The sequence below is a fragment of the Coregonus clupeaformis genome, chromosome 20 (genome assembly GCF_020615455.1).
Source record: "Coregonus clupeaformis isolate EN_2021a chromosome 20, ASM2061545v1, whole genome shotgun sequence".
Taxonomy (NCBI): Eukaryota; Metazoa; Chordata; class Actinopteri; order Salmoniformes; family Salmonidae; genus Coregonus; species Coregonus clupeaformis.
Window position 1 is genome coordinate 62,357,142 of NC_059211.1, and position 24,531 is coordinate 62,381,672.

General features: G+C 47.3%; 1 protein-coding gene across 1 annotated transcript in view; it reads right to left on the minus strand.

Annotated features, from left to right (window-relative positions):
- Positions 1-3,395: 3,395 nt before the first annotated feature.
- Positions 3,396-24,531, minus strand: part of LOC121543165 (ceramide synthase 2) — a 29,667-nt gene continuing 8,531 nt past the window's right edge. Inside the window, exons 2-7 of the mRNA XM_045205695.1 lie at positions 18,710-18,883; positions 17,592-17,709; positions 17,006-17,124; positions 4,609-4,666; positions 4,269-4,319; positions 3,396-4,024 (exon numbers count right to left, since the gene is read on the minus strand). Coding sequence (XP_045061630.1) covers positions 3,860-4,024; positions 4,269-4,319; positions 4,609-4,666; positions 17,006-17,124; positions 17,592-17,709; positions 18,710-18,882 — 684 coding nt within the window. The 5' untranslated portion in view covers position 18,883 and the 3' untranslated portion in view covers positions 3,396-3,859. The remainder of the gene's footprint in view (positions 4,025-4,268; positions 4,320-4,608; positions 4,667-17,005; positions 17,125-17,591; positions 17,710-18,709; positions 18,884-24,531) is intronic.

The window sequence follows — 24,531 nt, forward strand, 5'->3', positions numbered from 1 at the left end:
ACATTCTGTTCCTTCACACACACAACTGCACGCATGCACGTGCGCGCACACACACACACGCACACACACACACACTATAGTAAATCATGGCAGAGGGGCTAACAGCCAAAAGTTTGGACACACCTACTCATTCAAGGGTTTTTCTTTATTTGTACAATTATTTACATTGTAGAATAATAGTGAAGACATCAAAACTGTGAAATAACACATGGAATCATGTAGTAACCAAAAAAGTGTTAAACGAATCAAAATATATTTAATATTTGAGATTCTTCAAATAGCCACCCTTTGCCTTGATGACAGCTTTTCCAACAGTATTGAAGGAGTTCCCACATATGCTTAGCACTTGTTGGCTGCTTTTCCTTCACTCTGCGGTCCGACTCATCCCAAACCATCTCAATTGGGTTGAGGTCAGGGGATTTTGGAGGCCAGGTCATCTGATGCAGCACTCCATCACTCTCCTTCTTGGTAAAATAGCCTATGTAAAGGGTGCCTATTTGAAGAATTTCAAATATAAAATATATTTGTCACAACTTCCGCCGAGGCTGCCTCCCCTCCTTGTTCGGGCAGGTTTCGGCATTCGGCGTCAACGGTTTACTAGCTTCTGCCGATCCATTTATCATCACTCCATTTGTCTTGTCTTCAATCACACACACCTGGTCCTTATCCCTCATTAGTCATTGTATAAGTGTTCCCTCTGCTTCCTTGTCTGTGTGGGTGATTGTTTATTGTGGAGGTTAGTGAAGCTCGGTGGAGCTTGTGTATTTTGTATCGACGGGAGAATTTCCGTGTGCCTTGTATTTTCCAGCCCGATCCGTCGAGACCAGCTGGCCAACCGGATCCCGCCACCTACACCCCAGCACCCGGAGGGATCCAGATATCCCAACCACGGGAGTTCGACGGGACAGCGGCGCTGTGCCAAGGATTCCTTCTCCAACTGGAGCTCTACTTCTCCAGCATCCGGCCGGTCCAATGCGGTGTGGAACGAAGGAGGAGCCGTGTTGGAGAACTACGGGGAGTCTTGAGAACTACGGGGAGTTTTGAACTCTGGCAGCTGGGTCCGGGTGGAACGAGCGGGCCCTGATCGACCATTTCCGGTGCCATCTGCGAGAGGACGTCCGACAGGAGCTAGCCTGCCGTAACACCATGTTGTCCTTCTCGCAACTGGTGGACATGGCCATTCGTTTGGACAACCTGCTGGCAACCAGAGGACGTCCTGGAGGAGGTCTGCCCGTTTCCATCCCGGCCGACTCGGATCCAGAACGGATGGAGATGGGTGGAACCGCTAGCCGAGAGAGCGGAGGACGACAGCGCCAATGCCACACTGGTGGCGCGAAGGGACATTTCAACACACATTTTCGTCAACGCTCTTCTGGGTTTGGAGGTGGCAGGCAGGGCACTCTCGCATCACCCCAGGTATCGAACACCCACACTCGTTCAGAGCCCTCTGCTGCACACTGTAAAATACACATCTCCTTTCCTGAGCACATGGTAGTTCCCCAGTGTAAGGTGCTAGTCGATACAGGCGCAGCTGGGAACTTTATGGACAGGGCATTCGCACACCGTATAGGCATTCCATTGATTCCCCTATCCATTCCACGCCCAATCAGATTGATAGTCGACCATTAGGGTCCGGGTTGGTTAAGGAAGTTACTGCACCAGTCACCATGATTAACCAGGAGATGGAGGGAGATTGCATTTCAGGCACCTCCCAGCTGGTAAGTTACAACCTTTACTAGTTCCACAACGAACATGGTCTCACCTAAGTGTGGATTTTCTAACCCTCTCCCAAGGTAACACCACCATCCTGCTCGTTGCGGACCGCTTTACTAAAGCCTGCCGCCTCCTTCCTCTGCCCGGTCTCCCCACGGCTCTGCAAACTGCGGAGGCCCTGTTTACACACGTCTTCCGGCACAACGGGGTACCAGAGGATATAGTGTCTGACCGATGTCCCAAGTTCACGTCCAAGGTCTGGAAGGCGTTCATGGAACGTCTGGGGGTCTCGGTCAGCCTGACCTCTGGGTTCTACCCCGAGAGTAATGGGCAGGTGGAACGGGTAAATCAGGACGTGTGTAGGTTCCTGCGGTCCTACTGCCAGGACCGGCCGGGGGAGTGGTCGGTGTTCTTGCCATGGGCAGAATATGCCCAGAACTCTCTCCGCCACTCCTCCACTAACCTAATGCCTTTCCAGTGTGTTCTAGGTTACCAACCGGTTCTGACACCGTGGCACCAGAGCCAGACCGAGGCTCCTGTGGTGGATGACTGGTTTCGGCGCGCGGAGGAGACGTGGGATGCTGCCCACGTTCACCTCTAACGCGCCATGCGTCGTCAGAAGGCCAACGCTGACTGCCACCGCAGTGAGGCCCCCGTCTTTGTACCTGGGGATCGGGTCTGGCTCTCGACCCGGAATCTGCCCCTCCGCCTGCCCTGCCGGAAGCTGAGCCCGCGGTTTGTGTCCTGAGGAGAGTCAACGAGGTCACTTATAGGTTATTATTTCCCCCTGATTACCGTATTAACCCCTCGTTTCATGTGTCTCTCCTCAGGCCGGTGGTAGCTGGTCCGCTCCAGGAGTCTGAGGTGCGGGAGGTCCCTCCACCTCCTCTGGACATCGAGGGGGCCCCAGCGTACTCTGTCCGTTCCATCCTGGATTCGAGGCGTCGGGTGGGGGGCCTTCAGTACCTCGTGGAGTGGGAGGGGTACGGTCCGGAGGAGCGGTGCTGGGTCCCGGTGAGGGATATCCTCGATCCCTCCATGTTACGGGATTTCCACCGTCGCCATCCGACTCGCCCTGCTCCGCGTCCTCCTGGCCGTCCCCGAGGCCGGGGTCGGCGCGTTGCTGGAGCCGCGCGTCAAGGGGGGGGGGGTACTGTCACGACTTCCGCTGCCTCCCCTCCTTGTTCGGGCAGGTTTCGGCGTTCGGCGTCACCGGCTTACTTGCTACTGCCGATCCACTTATCATCATTCCATTTGTCTTGTCTTCAATCACACACACCTGGTCCTTATCCGTCATTAATCATTTTATAAGTGTTCCCTCTGCTTCCTTGTCTGTGTGGGTGATTGTTTATTGTGGAGGTTAGTGAAGCTCGGTGGAGCTCGTGTATTTTGTATCAACGGGAGAATTTCCCGTGTGCCTTGAATTTTCCAGTGCGTCTGTTTTGTGCCCTGGAGTGTGTTTGACGCATTTCTGCGTAAACCTGTATTTTGTGGATTAAAGCCTGTTATTCTGTGATTTACCCTCCTGCGCCTGACTCCTTCAACACCACCTCATCACAATATTCTGATTTGTTTAACACTTTTTTGGTTACTACATGATTCCATATGTGTTATTTCATAGTTTTGATGTCTTCACTATTATTCTACAATGTAGAAAATAGTAAAAATAAAAACCTTTGAATGAGTAGGTGTGTCCAAACCTTTGACTGGTACTGTACATGCTGTCTGTACTGACCTGCCCTAGTGGAGCAGAGTCCACTGACAAACTCCCCTTTAAACCTCCGGCTCCACACACACAAACACGTCATTTCAGTCTAATGTCCACCTCCTGCAGTAGTCCCCTGCCCCCTGTCCCTATACACACTGACACTGTCATCAGTGCCATGACAGTAACCCCTGGTTGTCAGCACAGGGTCAACACCATGCCAACAGCAGGAAAGGGATCGGAAAGACTTGCTTACTGCTTTCAATGAATCACTTGTAGCTAACAGAGTGTGCAGGCTTGGTTAACCACTATCCCTGATCTTGTAAACTCTACTCCCCCTGTATGGAAGAATATTTGGATGATCTGCGTGCTGTAATTGACTGACTCTTAAAGTGAATAGGACTGTAAGTAAAGGAATTCTGTACCACCATTTTTAGTGGTTCATTTGTATACTGTATACTTGATTGTTACAAGCATAGTGTGTTTTATAGAGCAGGCATGGTGCACACTTACTTTCCGCTTGACGTCTGACGCCACACTGAAGATTAGAGAGCCGTAGAAACCCAGCTCTATCATATAGTACCAATACTGAGACGGCAGGAGAGTCTGGGGGAGAGATGAGAGATGGAGGGATGGAGAGAGAGATGGGATGGGGAGAAAATAGGGGGGAGAGGGAGAGAAAGAGCAAGATAATATCAATAACATACATTGACACTTCCATAATATGCTGTCTGAACAAAGTCAAACACTGGACATAACATTATATGATTGATTATGATTTATGCCTTCCAATGACTTTCCTATGTTACAATGTATTAGTTACCACTCATCAATAACCAGAGGGACATACCAGAATAGGGAAGCCCTGCCACATCTCCTTAAAGTCATACAGCCAGGGTTTCTGAGAGAAAGAGAGAGGCATACATAAATTGGACAGTTTCAGTCACAGAGAAATACAGCATTGAAACAGAAGAAGTGATAAATCATTTTCACTCTATCTATTAATTTGGCTTTATAATTCTCTTCCAGTGTCATTCGTAAGTTCTTTATTAATCATGTTATAAAAACATTACATTTTATACTCAGTTGTCCCTGATATAACCAGCACTGCTGTTCACAAGGCTTCTATTCTATCTTAGTATCCTGTTACACTTTAATTTAAAGGTCAAAGGTGAAACAGCAGTACTCACGTCGATGAGGGCAGCCAGGCCAGCAATGAAAGCAAGAAGGTAAAAGGTGAATCTCCAACTGCAAGAGAACACACAAAATCATTGGACAACACACACACACACTTTATGCTATATGTACAGTAAAGAGAACATACATACATGCACACAGGGAGATATACGCATTCTACTAGGGTAGGGTGAAGACACCACACACACTTTGCTTGAAAGTAGGGGAAGTATAAGCTGGTATCGTGCAGGCCCAGATGCCCAGACCAATCTCATCTCCTATGCTGAGAATGTCAAATCAGGACACACACATACACACACACGGCTACTGTAGAACAGTCCCGTGCCAACTTCCCAGCACACAATGGGAACAGTCATACAGTAGCCTCCCAGTTCTGTCACACAGAGAGAGACCTCCAGTACTGTACAACACAACAACCTGCTGACTACAGAGAGAGACCTCCAGTACTGTATAACACAACAACCTGCTGACTACAGAGAGAGACCTCCAGTACTGTATAACACAACAACCTGCTGACTACAGAGAGAGACCTCCAGTACTGTACAACACAACAACCTGCTGACTACAGAGAGAGACCTCCAGTACTGTACAACACAACAACCTGCTGACTACAGAGAGAGACCTCCAGTACTGTACAACACAATAACCTGCTGACTACAGAGCGAGACCTCCAGTACTGTACAACACAACAACCTGCTGAATACAGAGAGAGACCTCCAGTACTGTACAACACAACAACCTGCTGACTACAGAGAGAGACCTCCAGTACTGTACAACACAATAACCTGCTGACTACAGAGCGAGACCTCCAGTACTGTACAACACAACAACCTGCTGACTACAGAGAGAGACCTCCAGTACTGTACAACACAACAACCTGCTGAATACAGAGCGAGACCTCCAGTACTGTACAACACAACAACCTGCTGACTACAGATAGAGACCTCCAGTACTGTACAACACAACAACCTGCTGAATACAGATAGAGACCTCCAGTACTGTACAACACAATAACCTGCTGACTACAGAGAGAGACCTCCAGTACTGTACAACACAACAACCTGCTGACTACAGAGAGAGACCTCCAGTACTGTACAACACAATAACCTGCTGACTACAGAGAGACCTCCAGTACTGTACAACACAATAACCTGCTGAATACAGAGCGAGACCTCCAGTACTGTACAACACAACAACCTGCTGAATACAGATAGAGACCTCCAGTACTGTACAACACAACAACCTGCTGACTACAGAGAGAGACCTCCAGTACTGTACAACACAACAACCTGCTGAATACAGAGCGAGACCTCCAGTACTGTACAACACAATAACCTGCTGAATACAGAGAGAGACCTCCAGTACTGTACAACACAACAACCTGCTGACTACAGAGAGAGACCTCCAGTACTGTACAACACAACAACCTGCTGAATACAGAGCGAGACCTCCAGTACTGTACAACACAACAACCTGCTGACTACAGAGAGAGACCTCCAGTACTGTACAACACAATAACCTGCTGAATACAGAGCGAGACCTCCAGTACTGTACAACACAACAACCTGCTGAATACAGAGAGAGACCTCCAGTACTGTACAACACAACAACCTGCTGAATACAGAGCGAGACCTCCAGTACTGTACAACACAACAACCTGCTGAATACAGAGAGAGACCTCCAGTACTGTACAACACAACAACCTGCTGACTACAGATAGAGACCTCCAGTACTGTACAACACAACAACCTGCTGACTACAGAGAGAGACCTCCAGTACTGTACAACACAACAACCTGCTGACTACAGATAGAGACCTCCAGTACTGTACAACACAACAACCTGCTGACTACAGATAGAGACCTCCAGTACTGTACAACACAACAACCTGCTGACTACAGAGAGAGACCTCCAGTACTGTACAACACAATAACCTGCTGAATACAGAGCGAGACCTCCAGTACTGTACAACACAACAACCTGCTGAATACAGATAGAGACCTCCAGTACTGTACAACACAACAACCTGCTGACTACAGATAGAGACCTCCAGTACTGTACAACACAACAACCTGCTGACTACAGATAGAGACCTCCAGTACTGTACAACACAACAACCTGCTGAATACAGAGCGAGACCTCCAGTACTGTACAACACAACAACCTGCTGAATACAGAGAGAGACCTCCAGTACTGTACAACACAACAACCTGCTGACTACAGATAGAGACCTCCAGTACTGTACAACACAACAACCTGCTGACTACAGATAGAGACCTCCAGTACTGTACAACACAACAACCTGCTGACTACAGAGAGAGACCTCCAGTACTGTACAACACAACAACCTGCTGACTACAGAGAGAGACCTCCAGTACTGTACAACACAACAACCTGCTGACTACAGAGAGAGACCTCCAGTACTGTACAACACAACAACCTGCTGACTACAGATAGAGACCTCCAGTACTGTACAACACAACAACCTGCTGACTACAGATAGAGACCTCCAGTACTGTACAACACAACAACCTGCTGACTACAGATAGAGACCTCCAGTACTGTACAACACAACAACCTGCTGACTACAGATAGAGACCTCCAGTACTGTACAACACAACAACCTGCTGAATACAGAGCGAGACCTCCAGTACTGTACAACACAACAACCTGCTGACTACAGATAGAGACCTCCAGTACTGTACAACACAACAACCTGCTGACTACAGATAGAGACCTCCAGTACTGTACAACACAACAACCTGCTGAATACAGAGCGAGACCTCCAGTACTGTACAACACAACAACCTGCTGACTACAGATAGAGACCTCCAGTACTGTACAACACAACAACCTGCTGACTACAGATAGAGACCTCCAGTACTGTACAACACAACAACCTGCTGAATACAGAGCGAGACCTCCAGTACTGTACAACACAACAACCTGCTGAATACAGAGAGAGACCTCCAGTACTGTACAACACAACAACCTGCTGAATACAGAGCGAGACCTCCAGTACTGTACAACACAACAACCTGCTGACTACAGATAGAGACCTCCAGTACTGTACAACACAACAACCTGCTGACTACAGATAGAGACCTCCAGTACTGTACAACACAACAACCTGCTGAATACAGAGCGAGACCTCCAGTACTGTACAACACAACAACCTGCTGACTACAGATAGAGACCTCCAGTACTGTACAACACAACAACCTGCTGACTACAGATAGAGACCTCCAGTACTGTACAACACAACAACCTGCTGACTACAGATAGAGACCTCCAGTACTGTACAACACAATAACCTGCTGAATACAGAGCGAGACCTCCAGTACTGTACAACACAACAACCTGCTGAATACAGAGCGAGACCTCCAGTACTGTACAACACAACAACCTGCTGAATACAGACAGAGACCTCCAGTACTGTACAACACAACAACCTGCTGACTACAGATAGAGACCTCCAGTACTGTACAACACAACAACCTGCTGACTACAGATAGAGACCTCCAGTACTGTACAACACAACAACCTGCTGAATACAGAGCGAGACCTCCAGTACTGTACAACACAACAACCTGCTGAATACAGAGAGAGACCTCCAGTACTGTACAACACAACAACCTGCTGACTACAGATAGAGACCTCCAGTACTGTACAACACAACAACCTGCTGACTACAGATAGAGACCTCCAGTACTGTACAACACAACAACCTGCTGACTACAGAGAGAGACCTCCAGTACTGTACAACACAACAACCTGCTGACTACAGAGAGAGACCTCCAGTACTGTACAACACAACAACCTGCTGACTACAGAGAGAGACCTCCAGTACTGTACAACACAACAACCTGCTGACTACAGATAGAGACCTCCAGTACTGTACAACACAACAACCTGCTGACTACAGATAGAGACCTCCAGTACTGTACAACACAACAACCTGCTGACTACAGATAGAGACCTCCAGTACTGTACAACACAACAACCTGCTGACTACAGATAGAGACCTCCAGTACTGTACAACACAACAACCTGCTGAATACAGAGCGAGACCTCCAGTACTGTACAACACAACAACCTGCTGACTACAGATAGAGACCTCCAGTACTGTACAACACAACAACCTGCTGACTACAGATAGAGACCTCCAGTACTGTACAACACAACAACCTGCTGAATACAGAGCGAGACCTCCAGTACTGTACAACACAACAACCTGCTGACTACAGATAGAGACCTCCAGTACTGTACAACACAACAACCTGCTGACTACAGATAGAGACCTCCAGTACTGTACAACACAACAACCTGCTGACTACAGATAGAGACCTCCAGTACTGTACAACACAATAACCTGCTGAATACAGAGCGAGACCTCCAGTACTGTACAACACAACAACCTGCTGAATACAGAGAGAGACCTCCAGTACTGTACAACACAACAACCTGCTGACTACAGATAGAGACCTCCAGTACTGTACAACACAACAACCTGCTGACTACAGATAGAGACCTCCAGTACTGTACAACACAACAACCTGCTGAATACAGAGCGAGACCTCCAGTACTGTACAACACAACAACCTGCTGACTACAGATAGAGACCTCCAGTACTGCACAACACAACAACCTGCTGACTACAGATAGAGACCTCCAGTACTGTACAACACAACAACCTGCTGAATACAGAGCGAGACCTCCAGTACTGTACAACACAACAACCTGCTGACTACAGATAGAGACCTCCAGTACTGTACAACACAACAACCTGCTGACTACAGATAGAGACCTCCAGTACTGTACAACACAACAACCTGCTGACTACAGATAGAGACCTCCAGTACTGTACAACACAACAACCTGCTGAATACAGAGAGAGACCTCCAGTACTGTACAACAACAACCTGCTGACTACAGATAGAGACCTCCAGTACTGTACAACACAACAACCTGCTGACTACAGAGAGAGACCTCCAGTACTGTACAACAACAACCTCCTGAATACAGAGCGAGACCTCCAGTACTGTACAACAACCTGCTGACTACAGAGAGAGACCTCCAGTACTGTACAACAACAACCTCCTGAATACAGATAGAGACCTCCAGTACTGTACAACAACAACCTCCTGAATACAGAGCGAGACCTCCAGTACTGTACAACAACCTGCTGACTACAGAGAGAGACCTCCAGTACTGTACAACACAACAACCTGCTGACTACAGATAGAGACCTCCAGTACTGTACAACAACAACCTCCTGAATACAGAGCGAGACCTCCAGTACTGTACAACATAACAACCTGCTGACTACAGAGAGATACCTCCAGTACTGTACAACAACAACCTGCTGACTACAGATAGAGACCTCCAGTACTGTACAACAACAACCTCCTGAATACAGATAGAGACCTCCAGTACTATACAACACAACAACTTGCTGACTACAGATATAGGAGGAGGATGAGGAGGTGAAAGAAAGGAAGAGATACAGAGAAATAATACACTCAGCAGGGGAATAAGGGAGAGAGAGATGAAGTGGAAGGAGATAGAAGGCTGAGAGAGAGTAGGATACCGCAGTGTGAGAAAGAGAGAGACAAAGAGAGAGAGAGGGACAGTAAGGCTGTTGTGTGAAGAAAAACACTAGACTGATTCAGGACAGGGATGTCACAATACACACACAGTGATACACACCATTAACAACGAACAACACACGCACGCACGCACACACACACACAGACTGAACTCTTGGGGTACACACAGAGAATACTGTCTCAATACAAATCACATCCATAATCTCATGAGAATCATCTGTGTGAATTTTAGATGTAATGATGATGATAATGACATGATGATATGATGTTGCCACTAGTGATTGTGATATTAACTACAGGTTGTTATCTACACTAGTGATTGTGATATTAACTACAGGTTGTTATCTACACTAGTGATTGTGATATTAACTACATGTTGTTACCTACACTAGTGATTGTGATATTAACTACAGGTTGTTATCTACACTAGTGATTGTGATATTAACTACAGGTTGTTATATATACTATTGATTGTGATATTAACTACAGGTTGTATATACACTAGTGATATTAACTACAGGTTGTTATATACACTAGTGATTGTGATATTAACTACAGGTTGTATATACACTAGTGATTGTGATATTAACTACAGGTTGTATCTACACTAGTGATTGTGATATTAACTACAGGTTGTTATCTACACTAGTGATTGTGATATTAACTACAGGTTGTTATCTACACTAGTGATTGTGATATTAACTACAGGTTGTTATATACCAGGGTTCTTCAATTCCGGTCCTGGAGGGCCGAAACACCTCTGTTTTTCATCCTCTCCTTCTAATCAGGGGCTAATTCAGACCTGGGACACCAGGTGAGTGCAATTAACTACCAGGTAGAAATAAAAAACAGAAGTGTTTCGGCCCCCCAGGACCGGAATTGAAGAACCCTGTTATATACACTAGTGATTGTGACATTAACTACAGGTTGTATATACACTAGTGATTGTGATATTAACTACAGGTTGTATCTACACTAGTGATTGTGATATTAACTACAGGTTGTTATCTACACTAGTGATTGTGATATTAACTACAGGTTGTTATCTACACTAGTGATTGTGATATTAACTACAGGTTGTTATCTACACTAGTGATTGTGATATTAACTACAGGTTGTTATCTACACTAGTGATTGTGATATTAACTACAGGTTGTTATCTACACTAGTGATTGTGATATTAACTACAGATTGTTATCTACACTTGTTGTCTACATATTCTAAGACACAGAACTGCAGATACAGTGGGGGAAAAAAGTATTTAGTCAGCCACCAATTGTGCAAGTTCTCCCACTTAAAAAGATGAGAGAGGCCTGTAATTTTCATCATAGGTACACGTCAACTATGACAGACAAAATGAGAGATTTTTTTTCCAGAAAATCACATTTTAATGAATTTATTTGCAAATTATGGTGGAAAATAAGTATTTGATCAATAACAAAAGTTTCTCAATACTTTGTTATATACCCTTTGTTGGCAATGACACAGGTCAAACGTTTTCTGTAGGTCTTCACAAGGTTTTCACACACTGTTGCTGGATACTGAAGCAGCGCCGGAGAAGATGGCTGCCGTTTTACAGCCCTCTAACCAATTGTACTATTATGTGTGTTTTTCCGCGTTATTTGTTATTTATTTTGTACATAATGTTTCTGCCATCGTCTCTTATAACCAAAAAGAGCTTCTGGATATCAGGACAGCGATTACTCACCTCGTATTGGACAAAGATTTTTTCTTCAACGAGGCGGCCGCGAAGGATATCATACAGACACCCGACAAGGCCCAAATACCCGTCATTCGCGTGAGGAAGAGACGGAGATATCGTTGACGTAGATCGGGGTGCCTTGTAAGGATCCGACGGCGAGCGAGTAAACTGCCTCTTCCATCAATCCTATTAGCCAATGTTCAATCATTTGAAAATAAATTGGATGACCTAAGATTACGGTTATCCTACCAACGGGACATTAAAAACTGTAATATCTTATGTTTCACCGAGTCGTGGCTGAACGACGACATGGATAACATACAGCTAGCGGGCTATACGCTACATCGGCAGGATAGAACGGCTGACTCTGGTAAGACAAGGGGTGGCGGTGTATATTTGTAAACAACAGCTGGTGCACAAAATCAAATACTAAGGAAGTCTCGAGGTTTTGCTCGCCTGAGGTAGAGTATCTTATGATAAGCTGTAGACCACACTATTTACCAAGAGAGTTTTCATCTATATTTTTCATAGCTGTCTATTTACCACCACAAACCAATGCTGGCATTAAGATTGCACTGAATGAGTTGTACAAGGCCATAAATCAACAGGAAAACGCTCATCCAGATGCAGCGCTCCTAGTGGCCGGGGACTTTAATGCAGGGAAACTTAAATCCGTTCTACCTAATTTCTACCAGCATGTTAAATGTGCAACCAGAGGAAAAAAACTCTAGACCACCTTTACTCCACACACAGAGACGCATACAAAGCTCTCCCTCGCCCTCCATTTGGCAAATCTGACCATAACTCTATCCTCCTGATTCCTGCTTATAAGCAAAAACTAAAGCAGGAAGCACCAGTGACTCGGTTAATAAAAAAGTGGTCAGATGAGCGCAGATGCTAAGCTACAGGACTGTTTTGCTAGCACAGACTGGAACATGTTCGGGATTCTTCAGACAGCATTGAGGAGTACACCACATCAGTCACTGGCTTCATCAATAAGTGCATCGATGATGTCGTCCCCACAGTGACCGTACGTACATACCCCAACCAGAAGCCATGGATTACAGGAAACATCCGCACTGAGCTAAAGGGTAGAGCTGCCGCTTTCAAGGAACGGGACTCTAACCCGGACGCTTATAAGAAATCCCGCTATGCCCTCCGACGAACCATCAAACAGGCAAAGAGTCAATACAGGACTAAGATTGAATCGTACTACACTGGCTCTGACGCTCGTCGGATGTGGCAGGGCTTGAAAACTATTACAGACTACAAAGGGAAGCACAGCCGCGAGCTGCCCAGTGACACAAGCCTACCAGACGAGCTAAACCACTTCTATGCTCGCTTCGAGGCAAGCAACACTGAAGCATGCATGAGAGCACCAGCTGTTCCGGATGACTATGTGATCACGCTCTCCGTAGCCGATGTGAGTAAGACTTTTAAGCAGGTCAACATTCACAAGGCCGCAGGGCCAGACGGATTACCAGGACGTGTACTCCGAGCATGTGCTGACCAACTGGCAAGTGTCTTCAGTGACATTTTCAACATGTCCCTGACTGAGACTGTAATACCAACATGTTTCAAGCAGACCACCATAGTCCCCGTGCCCAAAGACTCTAAGATAACCTGCCTAAATGACTACCGACCCGTAGCACTGACGTCTGTAGCCATGAAGTGCTTTGAAAGGCTGGTCATGGCTCACATCAACAGCATTATCCCAGAAACCCTAGACCCACTCCAATTTGCATACCGCCCCAACAGATCCACAGATGATGCAATCTCTATTGCACTCCACACTGCCCTTTCCCACCTGGACAAGAGGAACACCTACGTGAGAATGCTATTCATTGACTACAGCTCAGCATTCAACACCATAGTGCCCTCTAAGCTCATCACTAAGCTAAGGATCCTGGGACTAAACACCTCCCTCTGCAACTGGATCCTGGACTTCCTGACGGGCCGCCCCCAGGTGGTAAGGGTAGGTAACAACACATCTGCCACACTGATCCTCAACACGGGGCCCCTCAGGGGTGCGTGCTCAGTCCCCCTCCTGTACTCTCTGTTCACCCATGACTGCATGGCCAGGCACGACTCCAACACCATCATTAAGTTTGCCGACGACACAACAGTGGTAGGCCTGATCACCGACAACGATGAGACAGCCTATAGGGAGGAGGTCAGAGACCTGGCCGTGTGGTGCCAGGACAACAACCTCTCCCTCAACATGACCAAGACAAAGGAGATGATTGTGGACTACAGGAAAAAAAAGAGGACTGAGCACGCCCCCATTCTCATCGACGGGGCTGTAGTGGAACAGGTTGAGAGCTTCAAGTTCCTTGGTGTCCACATCACCAACGATCTATCATGGTCCAAACACACCAAGACAGTCGTGAAGAGGGCACGACAAAGCCTATTCCCCCTCAGGAGACTGAAAAAGATTTGGCATGGGTCCTCAGATCCTCAAAAAATTCTACAGCTGCACCATCGAGAGCATCCTGACTGGTTGCATCACCGCCTGGTATGGCAACTGCTTGGCCTCCGACCGCAAGGCACTACAGAGGGTAGTGCGTACGGCCCAGTACATCACTGGGGCCAAGCTTCCTGCCATCCATGACCTCTATACCAGGCGGTGTCAGAGGAAGGCCCTCAAAATTGTCAAAGACTCCAGCCACCCTAGTCATAGACTGTTCTCTCTGCTACCGCACGGCAAGCGGTACCGGAGTGCCAAGTCTAGGTCCAAAAGACTTCTCAACAGCTTCTACCCCCAAGCCATAAGACTCCTGAACAGCTAATCATGGCTACCCGGACTATTTGCACTGCCCCCCACCCCATCCTTTTTACGCTGCTGCTACTCTGTTAATTATTTATGCATAGTCACTTTAACTCTACCCACATGTACATATTACCTCAACTACCTCAACTAGCCGGTGCCCCCGCACATTGACTCTGCAACGGTACCCCCCTGTATATATAGCCTCCCTACTGTTATTTTATTTTACTTCTGCTCTTTTTTTTCTCAACACTTTTTTTGTTGTTGTTTTATTTTACTTTTTTGTTAAAAATAAATGCACTGTTGGTTAAGGGCTGTAAGTAAGCATTTCACTGTGATGTCTGCACCTGTTGTATTCGGCGCATGTGACCAATACAATTTGATTTGATTTGATTTTGGCCCATTCCTCCATGCAGATCTCCTCTAGAGCAGTGATGTTTTGGGGCTGTCGCTGGGCAACACAGACTTTCAACTCCCTCCAAAGATTTTCTATGGGGTTGAGATCTGGAGACTGGCTAGGCCACTCCAGGACCTTGAAATGCTTCTTACGAAGCCACTCCTTCGTTGCCCGGGCAGTGTGTTTGGGATCATTGTCATGCTGAAAGACCCAGCCACGTTTCATCTTCAATGCCCTTGCTGATGGAAGGAGGTTTTCACTCAAAATCTCACGATGCATGGCCCCATTCATTCTTTCCTTTATACGGATCAGTCGTCCTGGTCCCTTTGCAGAAAAACAGCCCCAAAGCATGATGTTTCCACCCCCATGCTTCACAGTAGGTATGGTGTTCTTTGGATGCAACTCAGCATTCTTTGTCCTCCAAACACGACGAGTTGAGTTTTTACCAAAAAGTTCTATTTTGGTTTCATCTGACCATATGACATTCTCCCAATCCTCATCTGGATCATCCAAATGCACTCTATCAAACTTCAGATGGGCCTGGACATGTACTGGCTTAAGCAGGGGGACACGTCTGGCACTGCAGGATTTGAGTCCCTGGCGGCGTAGTGTGTTACTGATGGTAGGCTTTGTTACTTTGGTCCCAGCTCTCTGCAGGTCATTCACTAGGTCCCCCATGTGGTTCTGGGATTTTTGCTCACCGTTCTTGTGATCATTTTGACCCCACGGGGTGAGATCTTGCGTGGAGCCCCAGATCGAGGGAGATTATCAGTGGTCTTGTATGTCTTCCATTTCCTAATAATTGCTCCCAGAGTTGATTTCTTCAAACCAAGCTGCTTACCTATTGCAGATTCAGTCTTCCCAGCCTGGTGCAGGTCTACAATTTTGTTTCTGGTGTCCTTTGACAGCTCTTTGGTCTTGGCCATAGTGGAGTTTGGAGTGTGACTGTTTGAGGTTGTGGACAGGTGTCTTTTATACTGATAACAAGTTCAAACAGGTGCCATTAATACAGGTAACGAGTGGAGGACAGAGGAGCCTCTTAAAGAAGAAGTTACAGGTCTGTGAGAGCCAGAAATCTTGCTTGTTTGTAGGTGACCAAATACTTATTTTCCACCATAATTTGCAAATAAATTCATTAAAAATCCTACAATGTGATTTTCTGGATTTTTTTCCCTCAATTTGTCTGTCATAGTTGACGTGTACCTATGATGAAAATTATAGGCCTCTCTCATCTTTTTAAGTGGGAGAACTTGCACAATTGGTGGCTGACTAAATACTTTTTTTCCCCACTGTACAGGTATCATGCTCTACAATGGCTACTGGACATTATCAAGGAATGACGCATAATCGCATAATTGATTTGGGATCCTATATTAAACAGTAGCACATTACCATGTACCATACACATAACAGAATGAGAGGCCAGTCTTCTATAAGAGGCTGCTGTCTGTCAGTAGTTCTGGCATAGGGCGCTGTCTCATGTAGTGATCTCAGTATTAGTGTAACACAGTCACTGTCTCAGTCCTATAACAATGACACACACTGCTTGGCTATAAACTGATTTCTGCTGATAGGGCCAAACTGTCTCCTGGGACTGGTGAGGGAGCGAGGGGCGGGCAGTGTGTGTATGTATGTGTGTGTGTGTGTGTGTATGTATGTGTGTGTGGCCCTGGGGGTAGGAGCAGCCTTGATAAAACCAGGCTGGCAATATAATGAGTGTCAGATATACTGTAAATAGACTCATGCTTTTACACTCAGACATGTGCTCACAGGCCAATGTCAGCATGTGTGTGTCTGATTTGATTAGAGCAGCTGTTTGTGAAGCTGTTATCTTGTTTTGTGTGTGTGTTCATGCATGTGCATGTATGTGTGGGTGTGTGTATGCATGTGGATATTTGTATGTGTGTTGTGTGTACCTGGCCTCTTTGAACTTCTTCAGTAGACTGGGTCGGTCCTGGTTCCTGCGTCTCCTGAACCATCTCTGCACCTGTCTCTCTGAACAACCTGTCTGCTTACACAGGCTGTCTATAGAACTCTGTAGGAGAGTGGGAGAGCGGGAGAGAGAGACAGAAGGGTAGAAGGGGATACAGTTTAGCATAATGATTTGTGTGGTGCTGTATACAGATGTAGGATCTTAATTTGAGTCAGTTTGTGTGGTGCTGTATACAGATGTAGGACCTTAATTTGAGTCAGTTTGCTACAGCAGGAAAATAATCTTGCAGCAACAGGAAATGTGAATTATTAGGTGGATGGACATTTGTGTAGGGGTTGATACATTATTCGTTAGGGCAAATCAAGTCTGAAATGACAAACTTTAGAAGCCTTTTTAAAACTCAAAAACACTACAAGTTTGCATTTCCTGCTGTGCAGAATGTTTTTTGCAACAAAAGTGAACAAATTAAGATCTGTAACAATTGTGTAGTGTTAACGTGTGCGTGCGTACGTGCGTACATGTGTCTCTGTGCTTGCGTGCGCTTGTGTAGTCATTTCTAGTTGTGTTACCTGTGTGGGGTTCTTGGTTGTGTTACGGTAGAATGACTCCAGTGTGGGGTTGTGTGACACTGTGAGCCTAACTTTCTCCTTCACCCCCATGACAGCAGCCAGGGGAGTGGCCACTAACCTGCCCACACAGAGAGGAGGGGAGAGAGGGATGAGATGGGAGGGAGGGAAGGAGAAAAAGGGTGGAGCACGTGGAGGAGGGGGGAGAAGAGGGAGAGGCATAGGAAAGCAGAAGAAGAGTAGAAAGAAGAGGTATAAACACAGATGGGTGAAAGAGGCAGAGGTATAAACACATGTAGACAGATGGGTGAAAGAGGAAGAGGTATAAACACATGTAGACAGACGGGTGAAAGAGGCAGAGGTATAAACACATGTAGACAGACGGGTGAAAGAGGCAGAGGTAGAAACACATGTTGACAGATGGGTGAAAGAGGCAGAGGTATAAACACATGTAGACAGACGGGTGAAAGAGGCAGAGGTATAAACACATGTAGACAGACGGGTGAAAGAGGCAGAGGTATAAACACATGTAGACAGACGGGTGAAAGAGGCAGAGGTATAAACAAATGTTGACAGACGGGTGAAAGAGGCAGAGGTATAAACACATGTAGACAGATGGGTGAAAGAGGAAGAGGTATAAACACATGTAGACAGACGGGTGAAAGAGGCAGAGGTATAAACATATGTAGACAGACGGGTGAAAGAGGCAGAGGTATAAACACATGTAGACAGACGGGTGAAAGAGGCAGAGGTATAAACACATGTAGACAGACGGGTGAAAGAGGCAGAGGTAGAAACACATGTTGACAGACGGGTGAAAGAGGCAGAGGTATAAACACATGTAGACAGACGGGTGAAAGAGGCAGAGGTATAAACACATGTTGACAGACGGGTGAAAGAGGCAGAGGTATAAACACATGTTGACAGACGGGTGAAAGAGGAAGAGGTATAAACACATGTAGACAGATGGGTGAAAGAGGCAGAGGTAGAAACACATGTAGACAGACGGGTGAAAGAGGCAGAGGTATAAACACATGTAGACAGACGGGTGAAAGAGGCAGAGCATTTAGCTTATGAGGGATGACAGTCAGCCAGCCAAACAGACAGACGGACAGACGTACCTCTCGAAGATCTGTCGTATTACGAGGAAGGCTACGGCGATGGGTAGCGCCACCCAGAGGTCTCTGGCCTTGGCGTAGACACGGCCATCTTTGTCCTCCAGGTCAGCCCAGCCCAGCCCCTCAGGGAACCACAGCCGCTCATTCCAGAACCAAGCGCTCAGACTGGACACCATCCTTGGGGGAGAGCAGAGAAGAGGGTTAATATACTGACATATACATACACACACGAACGCAAAGATACACCCACACACAGTCCACACACACACAGCACACCCCTGGCAGCAAACTGCCTGAGGGGGGTGGGAGGAAGGAGTTAATAATCCCTTGTGGTTTTATTTGAATTTCCAGTAAATGAAAGGATATGATCAGTTGGCCCCCATGTGTAGCCTACTTCCTGGTCTCTTTTATGTCACAATGTCTGTCTAATCCTTCTCGATCTCATCCTAGCCAGACACAGGAAGAATGGAAAGAAAGGGTTCAAATCACTAACTGAATTAATGAATGTTTATTTATCCATTTCTCTCACCGCAGTTAAAAAACAAGAAACGTCCCAATCAGTCTAGTGGAAATGTTCATACCTCAACAGTCGTCTAAAGTCAAATCCATATTCTAATATATACCATCTGTTGTGTAAACCCCACATCACATGCATTGGGAGAAATCTGCAGGCCAAATGAATAGGAAAGATTGGCACCAACTAATTAGATGTAATGACATTGTGCAAATCTTTCCCATTCAATTACAGATGTAGGATCTTCATTTGATCACCCTGTTGCAGGATAACTTTCCTGCAACAGGAAATGTAAAACTTGTCGTGTATTTGAGGTTTAAAAAGGCTTCTGAAGTTTGTAATTTCCACTTTGAAATTTCAGATTTAATTTTCCCTTATGAAAAATGTATCAACCCCTACAAAAATGTCAATTAATTATAATCTACATTGCTGTAGGTGTCACGCCCTGGCTCTGGGGACTCTTAAATGTTGAGCCAGGGTGTGGATTTTCTATGTTTAGTTTTCTATGTTTTTTGTTCTAGATCGTTTAGTTCTATGTTGGCCAGGGTGGTTCCCAATCAGAGGCAGCTGTAGCTCGTTGTCTCTGATTGGGGACCATACTTAGGCAGCCTGTTGGCACCAGTTTGTTTGTGGGATCTTGATCCGTAAAGGTTTGGTGTGTGTAACCTCAGGACTTCACGTATCGTTCGTTTTGATGTTTTGTTCGTGTGTTGTGTACTAAATAAAGATGTACGCTTATCACGCTGCGCCTTGGTTCCACGAGTCATCAGTCAACATGCGTGACAGAAGATCCCACCAAAAGAGGACCAAGCAGCGTGTCCAGGAACAGACAGCCTGGACTTGGGAGGAGATCCTGGACGGGAAGGGATCCTGGACTTGGGAAGAGATTCAGGCCGGAATGGATTGCCATCCTTGGGAGGAGACTGTGGAGGCGCGCTACAGAGAGGAGCAGCGGCATCGCATAGGGTTCCCGGCCGAGGAGGAAGCCCAAGAGACAGCCCCAATAAAAAAAAATTTGGGGGGCTAAAAGGGTGGTTGGCGGAGCCTAGAGTTAGAGCAGAGCCAACTCCCCGTACTCAGGCTGGGAAGCGTGAGACTGGGCAGGCTCCGTGTTATGCGGAGCCACGTACTGTGCCGCGAGTGTTCCGGCGCAGTCCTGTACGTCCGGTGCTAGCACCACGCACGTGTCATGCTAAGATGGGCATGCAGCCAGGACGGGGTGTGCCGGCTCAACGCTCGTGGCCTCCAGTACGCCTCCTCGGTCCCGTATATCCTGCGCCAGTGCCACGTGCTGTAGCGCCAGTACGAGTGCACAGCCCTGTACATCCTGTGCTGATGCCTCACACATATTGTGTGGAAATAGGCATTCAGCCAGGACGGGTTGTGTCAGCTCTCCGCTCCAGACCTCCAGTCCGCCTCCACAGTCCGGCCCGGCTCGTTCCGGCTCCCCGCACCAAGCCAGTGGAGCGTGTTCCCAGTCCAGCCCGGCCTGTTCCTTCTCCCCGCACCAAGCCAGTGGTGCGTGTTCCCAGTCCAGCCCGGCCTGTTCCTGCTCCCCGCACCAAGCCAGTGGTGCGTGTTCCCAGTCCAGCCCGGCCTGTTCCTGTCCCTCGCACCAAGCCAGTGGTGCGTGTTCCCAGTCCAGCCCGGCCTGTTCCTTCTCCCCGCACCAAGCCAGTGGTGCGTGTTCCCAGTCCAGCCCGGCCTGTTCCTGCTCCCCGCACCAAGCCAGTGGTGCGCGTCGCCAGGCCGGTCCGGCCTGTTCCTGTCCCTCGCACCAAGCCAGTGGTGCGCGTCGCCAGGCCGGTCCGGCCTGTTCCTGTCCCTCGCACCAAGCCAGTGGTGCGCGTCGCCAGCCCGGTCGGCCTGTTCCTGTCCCTTGCACCAAGCCAGTGGTGCGCGTCGCCAGCCCGGTCGGCCTGTTCCTGTCCCTCGCACCAAGCCAGTGGTGCGCGTCGCCAGCCCGGTCCGGCCTGTTCCTGTCCCTCGCACCAAGCCAGTGGTGCGCGTCGTCAGCCCGGTCCGGCACGTTCCTGCTCCCTGCACCAAGCCAGTGGTGCGCGTCGTCAGCCCGGTCCGGCCCGTTCCTGCTCCCCGCACCAAGCCTGTGGTGCGCGTCGTCAGCCCGGTCCGGCCCGTTCCTGCTCCCCGCACCAAGCCAGTGGTGCACGTCGTCAGCCCGGTCCGGCCCGTTCCTGCTCCCCGCGCCAAGCCAGGGGTGCGTGTGTCCAGTCCGGCACGGCCCGTGCCTGTTCCACCGGTGCCTGGTCCGGCACCGGTCAGCTGTTCCACTCCGGAGTCAGAGCAATCCGCTCCACCGGGGTCCGGTCCAACTCCAGTCAGCGGATCCACTCCGGAGCCAGAGCAATCCGCTCCACCAGTGTCCAGTCCAGCTCCGGCCAGCGGCTCCAGTCCGGAGCCGGTAAGGTTTGGTCCACCGTCGTCGGGTCCAGCTCCAGTCAGCGGGACCAGACCAGGGGCGCAACGAGGAAGTGGAGAAAAGGTGGTGGTCATGCCCGGAGCCGGATCCGCCTCCGAGGCGGAATGCCCACCCGGCCCCTACCCTCTTGTGTTTGTGTGGCGCGGTCGCAGTCCGCGCCTTTGGGGGGGGGTACTGTCACGCCCTGGCTCTGGGGACTCTTAAATATTGAGCCAGGGTGTGGATTTTCTATGTTTAGTTTTCTATGTTTTTTGTTCTAGATCGTTTAGTTCTATGTTGGCCAGGGTGGTTCCCAATCAGAGGCAGCTGTAGCTCGTTGTCTCTGATTGGGAACCATACTTAGGCAGCCTGTTGGCACCAGTTTGTTTGTGGGATCTTGATCCGTAAAGGTTTGGTGTGTGTAACCTCAGGACTTCACGTATCGTTCGTTTTGTTCGTGTGTTGTGTACTAAATAAAGATGTACGCTTATCCCGCTGCGCCTTGGTTCCACGAGTCATCAGTCAACGTGCGTGACAGTAGGACTACTTTCCTGCTGTAGCAAACTGGCTCAAATTAAAGATGGAATCTGTGTGAAATCCCACCTACTCAAACGAGGATCTGAATCAACTTGACCCCAAAAGAGAAAAAGAAGCAAGAAAAAGACTGCTCATGACCAGAAACCTGATAAACATTGGAATTAATTTTGAAAGGTGGAAGAGTGATGCCGAAATGGCCACCATTCGCATGAACTGGTAGGTAAGTGTTGGGTTGCGTTGCGTTGCGCTGCGTTTTTAGCCTGCTAGCTACGTTAGCTGATAACCTTAGTGTGTTCAATATTCAAGGTAGCTAACATGGCTACTTAGCTAGCTAGCTAACTAGGTAACATCTTCTTTATTCAGACTGTTTTGTAACGTTACTCAAAGGAATTTAACTAGGAATTTATTTAAACTAGCTTACGTTAGCTATCTAAAGCTAGATATGCAGATTGTTGACATGGAACACAGACCGTGGGGGATAGAAGAAGGATGCTGGATTAGCGCACATTCAATAAATCTGATCTAACAAAGTGGATATTCGTCAAATCCGTCATCATTGATGTATTGTAACAGGCTCACAATGTGGTTAACAGAGTCTGATTTTGATATATTTGGCTGTTTTCACAGCATAACATTTAGAAGAAGTCCCTTTTCACGTTTAGAAGAAGTGACTGCTAAATCCTACATCTTTAGGTTCGTGGCCTGCAGACTTGTCCTAACTAGTGGTCCACATCCTATCAACACAACGTTTAGGACCGAGGCTAGACTCCTCCTAACTAGTGGTCCACATCCTATCAACACAACGTTTAGGACCGAGGCTAGACTCCTCCTAACTAGTGGTCCACATCCTATCAACACAACACAACAGGTGTAGGAGTGGCCCAGCGGCCCACAGAGGGGAAGTACAACTGAACATAAATCACTTCTTCATTCATCCACCACATGGACATCGCTACATTGACATGGCACGGCACAGCATTGCCTATATACAGCCAGCACTGGGGAAACACAGTTTCTCTGGACCCCACGCAAGGTCGGAGTTCACTTTGCTTTAGCTAATGGATATATGTTTACTGGGAGGCCTACACTATAAAAAATGGGTCTATTAATGCCAAATAATACAGTCAGTCCACCCTCAAAACACTAGCTTACTAGGGATTGTTTCATTATGCAGTGTAGCCTACTATCTATAGCTATATACCGTATTTAGCTGCTATTTATAAACTTTTTATAAAAATTACATATCAAATAGCCTAACAATGAGGAAAGTTGTCGGCTTGAGGATAAATTCAGCCACTATTTAGCCTATTGTTGAACGAAGCAGGTTTTGTCTGGCTAATAGCCTACACAAATGGCCTGCAATATTCAAGGTAAACTGAATCAAATGAAATCCAACTTGAGAGACTCCCCTGGTCTGAAGTCCTCCTTGCACCTTCTCTCTCTGTCTCTTTTTCTCTTTCTTTCTCTTAGAAAAAAAGTATCTGTGTCTTTGCTTGCCTCTCTTTTTTTCTATGTAGAGGCCTATTGTAGCTACAGTATATGCGACTGTCGCCTTGCATTTTTGTGTAAATGTTTTCACCATGGCCTGTAGGTCCAGGTTGCAGGCCTGAGTACTGCCAACACAGACAGTCTTTCCTGAGACATTTTGCATTATATGTCCATTGCGCTGCACACAATTTAAACAGTCTTGAATGATGCATGCCAAGGTATATCAGAGATAAGGCACTGTTGATATTGCAACCACACAACTCAAACGCCGGGTCACCAGTATGAAGGAAATCGCCAGCTGCTTTTTTTGTTCAAGCCCTCAAGAACTGTTGTCCGCTAAAGATGATAATCTGTTTGCATCTTCCAATTTATTGGCGGTTAAGTATCCAGACGACCTGTCCTCAGAGCTTCCAATAGGCTACAGTTCATCTCTTTCCGTAATGTGTTGAGGCCGGCAATTAAGGAGAATGAGAGGCTCAATTAAAGATGTTGCAGAACTGCTGTATTTGAAGCACCACTCCCTGATGTTGCTATGGCAATCAAGCTGTTTTTACCATCCCTGTAACTGTCGCTTTTGCGGAGAGATCGTTTTCTAAACTAAAACTCATTTTAAAAACGACCTAAGAAGCATTAGGCACTTGGTCTGATATGCGCTTTTGAACACCTGAGTAAGCTTCACTCATTCATTGCACTGGCGCAGTCGTAGCCATGACCACAACAGCATTTGTTGTTCACTGACATCCCAGACTGGTCTCAGACTAGACGTAACCCTTTACCCTTTAACCTAACTCCTAACCTTAGACCATAACCCTAACCCCTAGAGCTAGCTAATGTTAGCCACCTAGCTAACGTTAGCCCCAACAAATT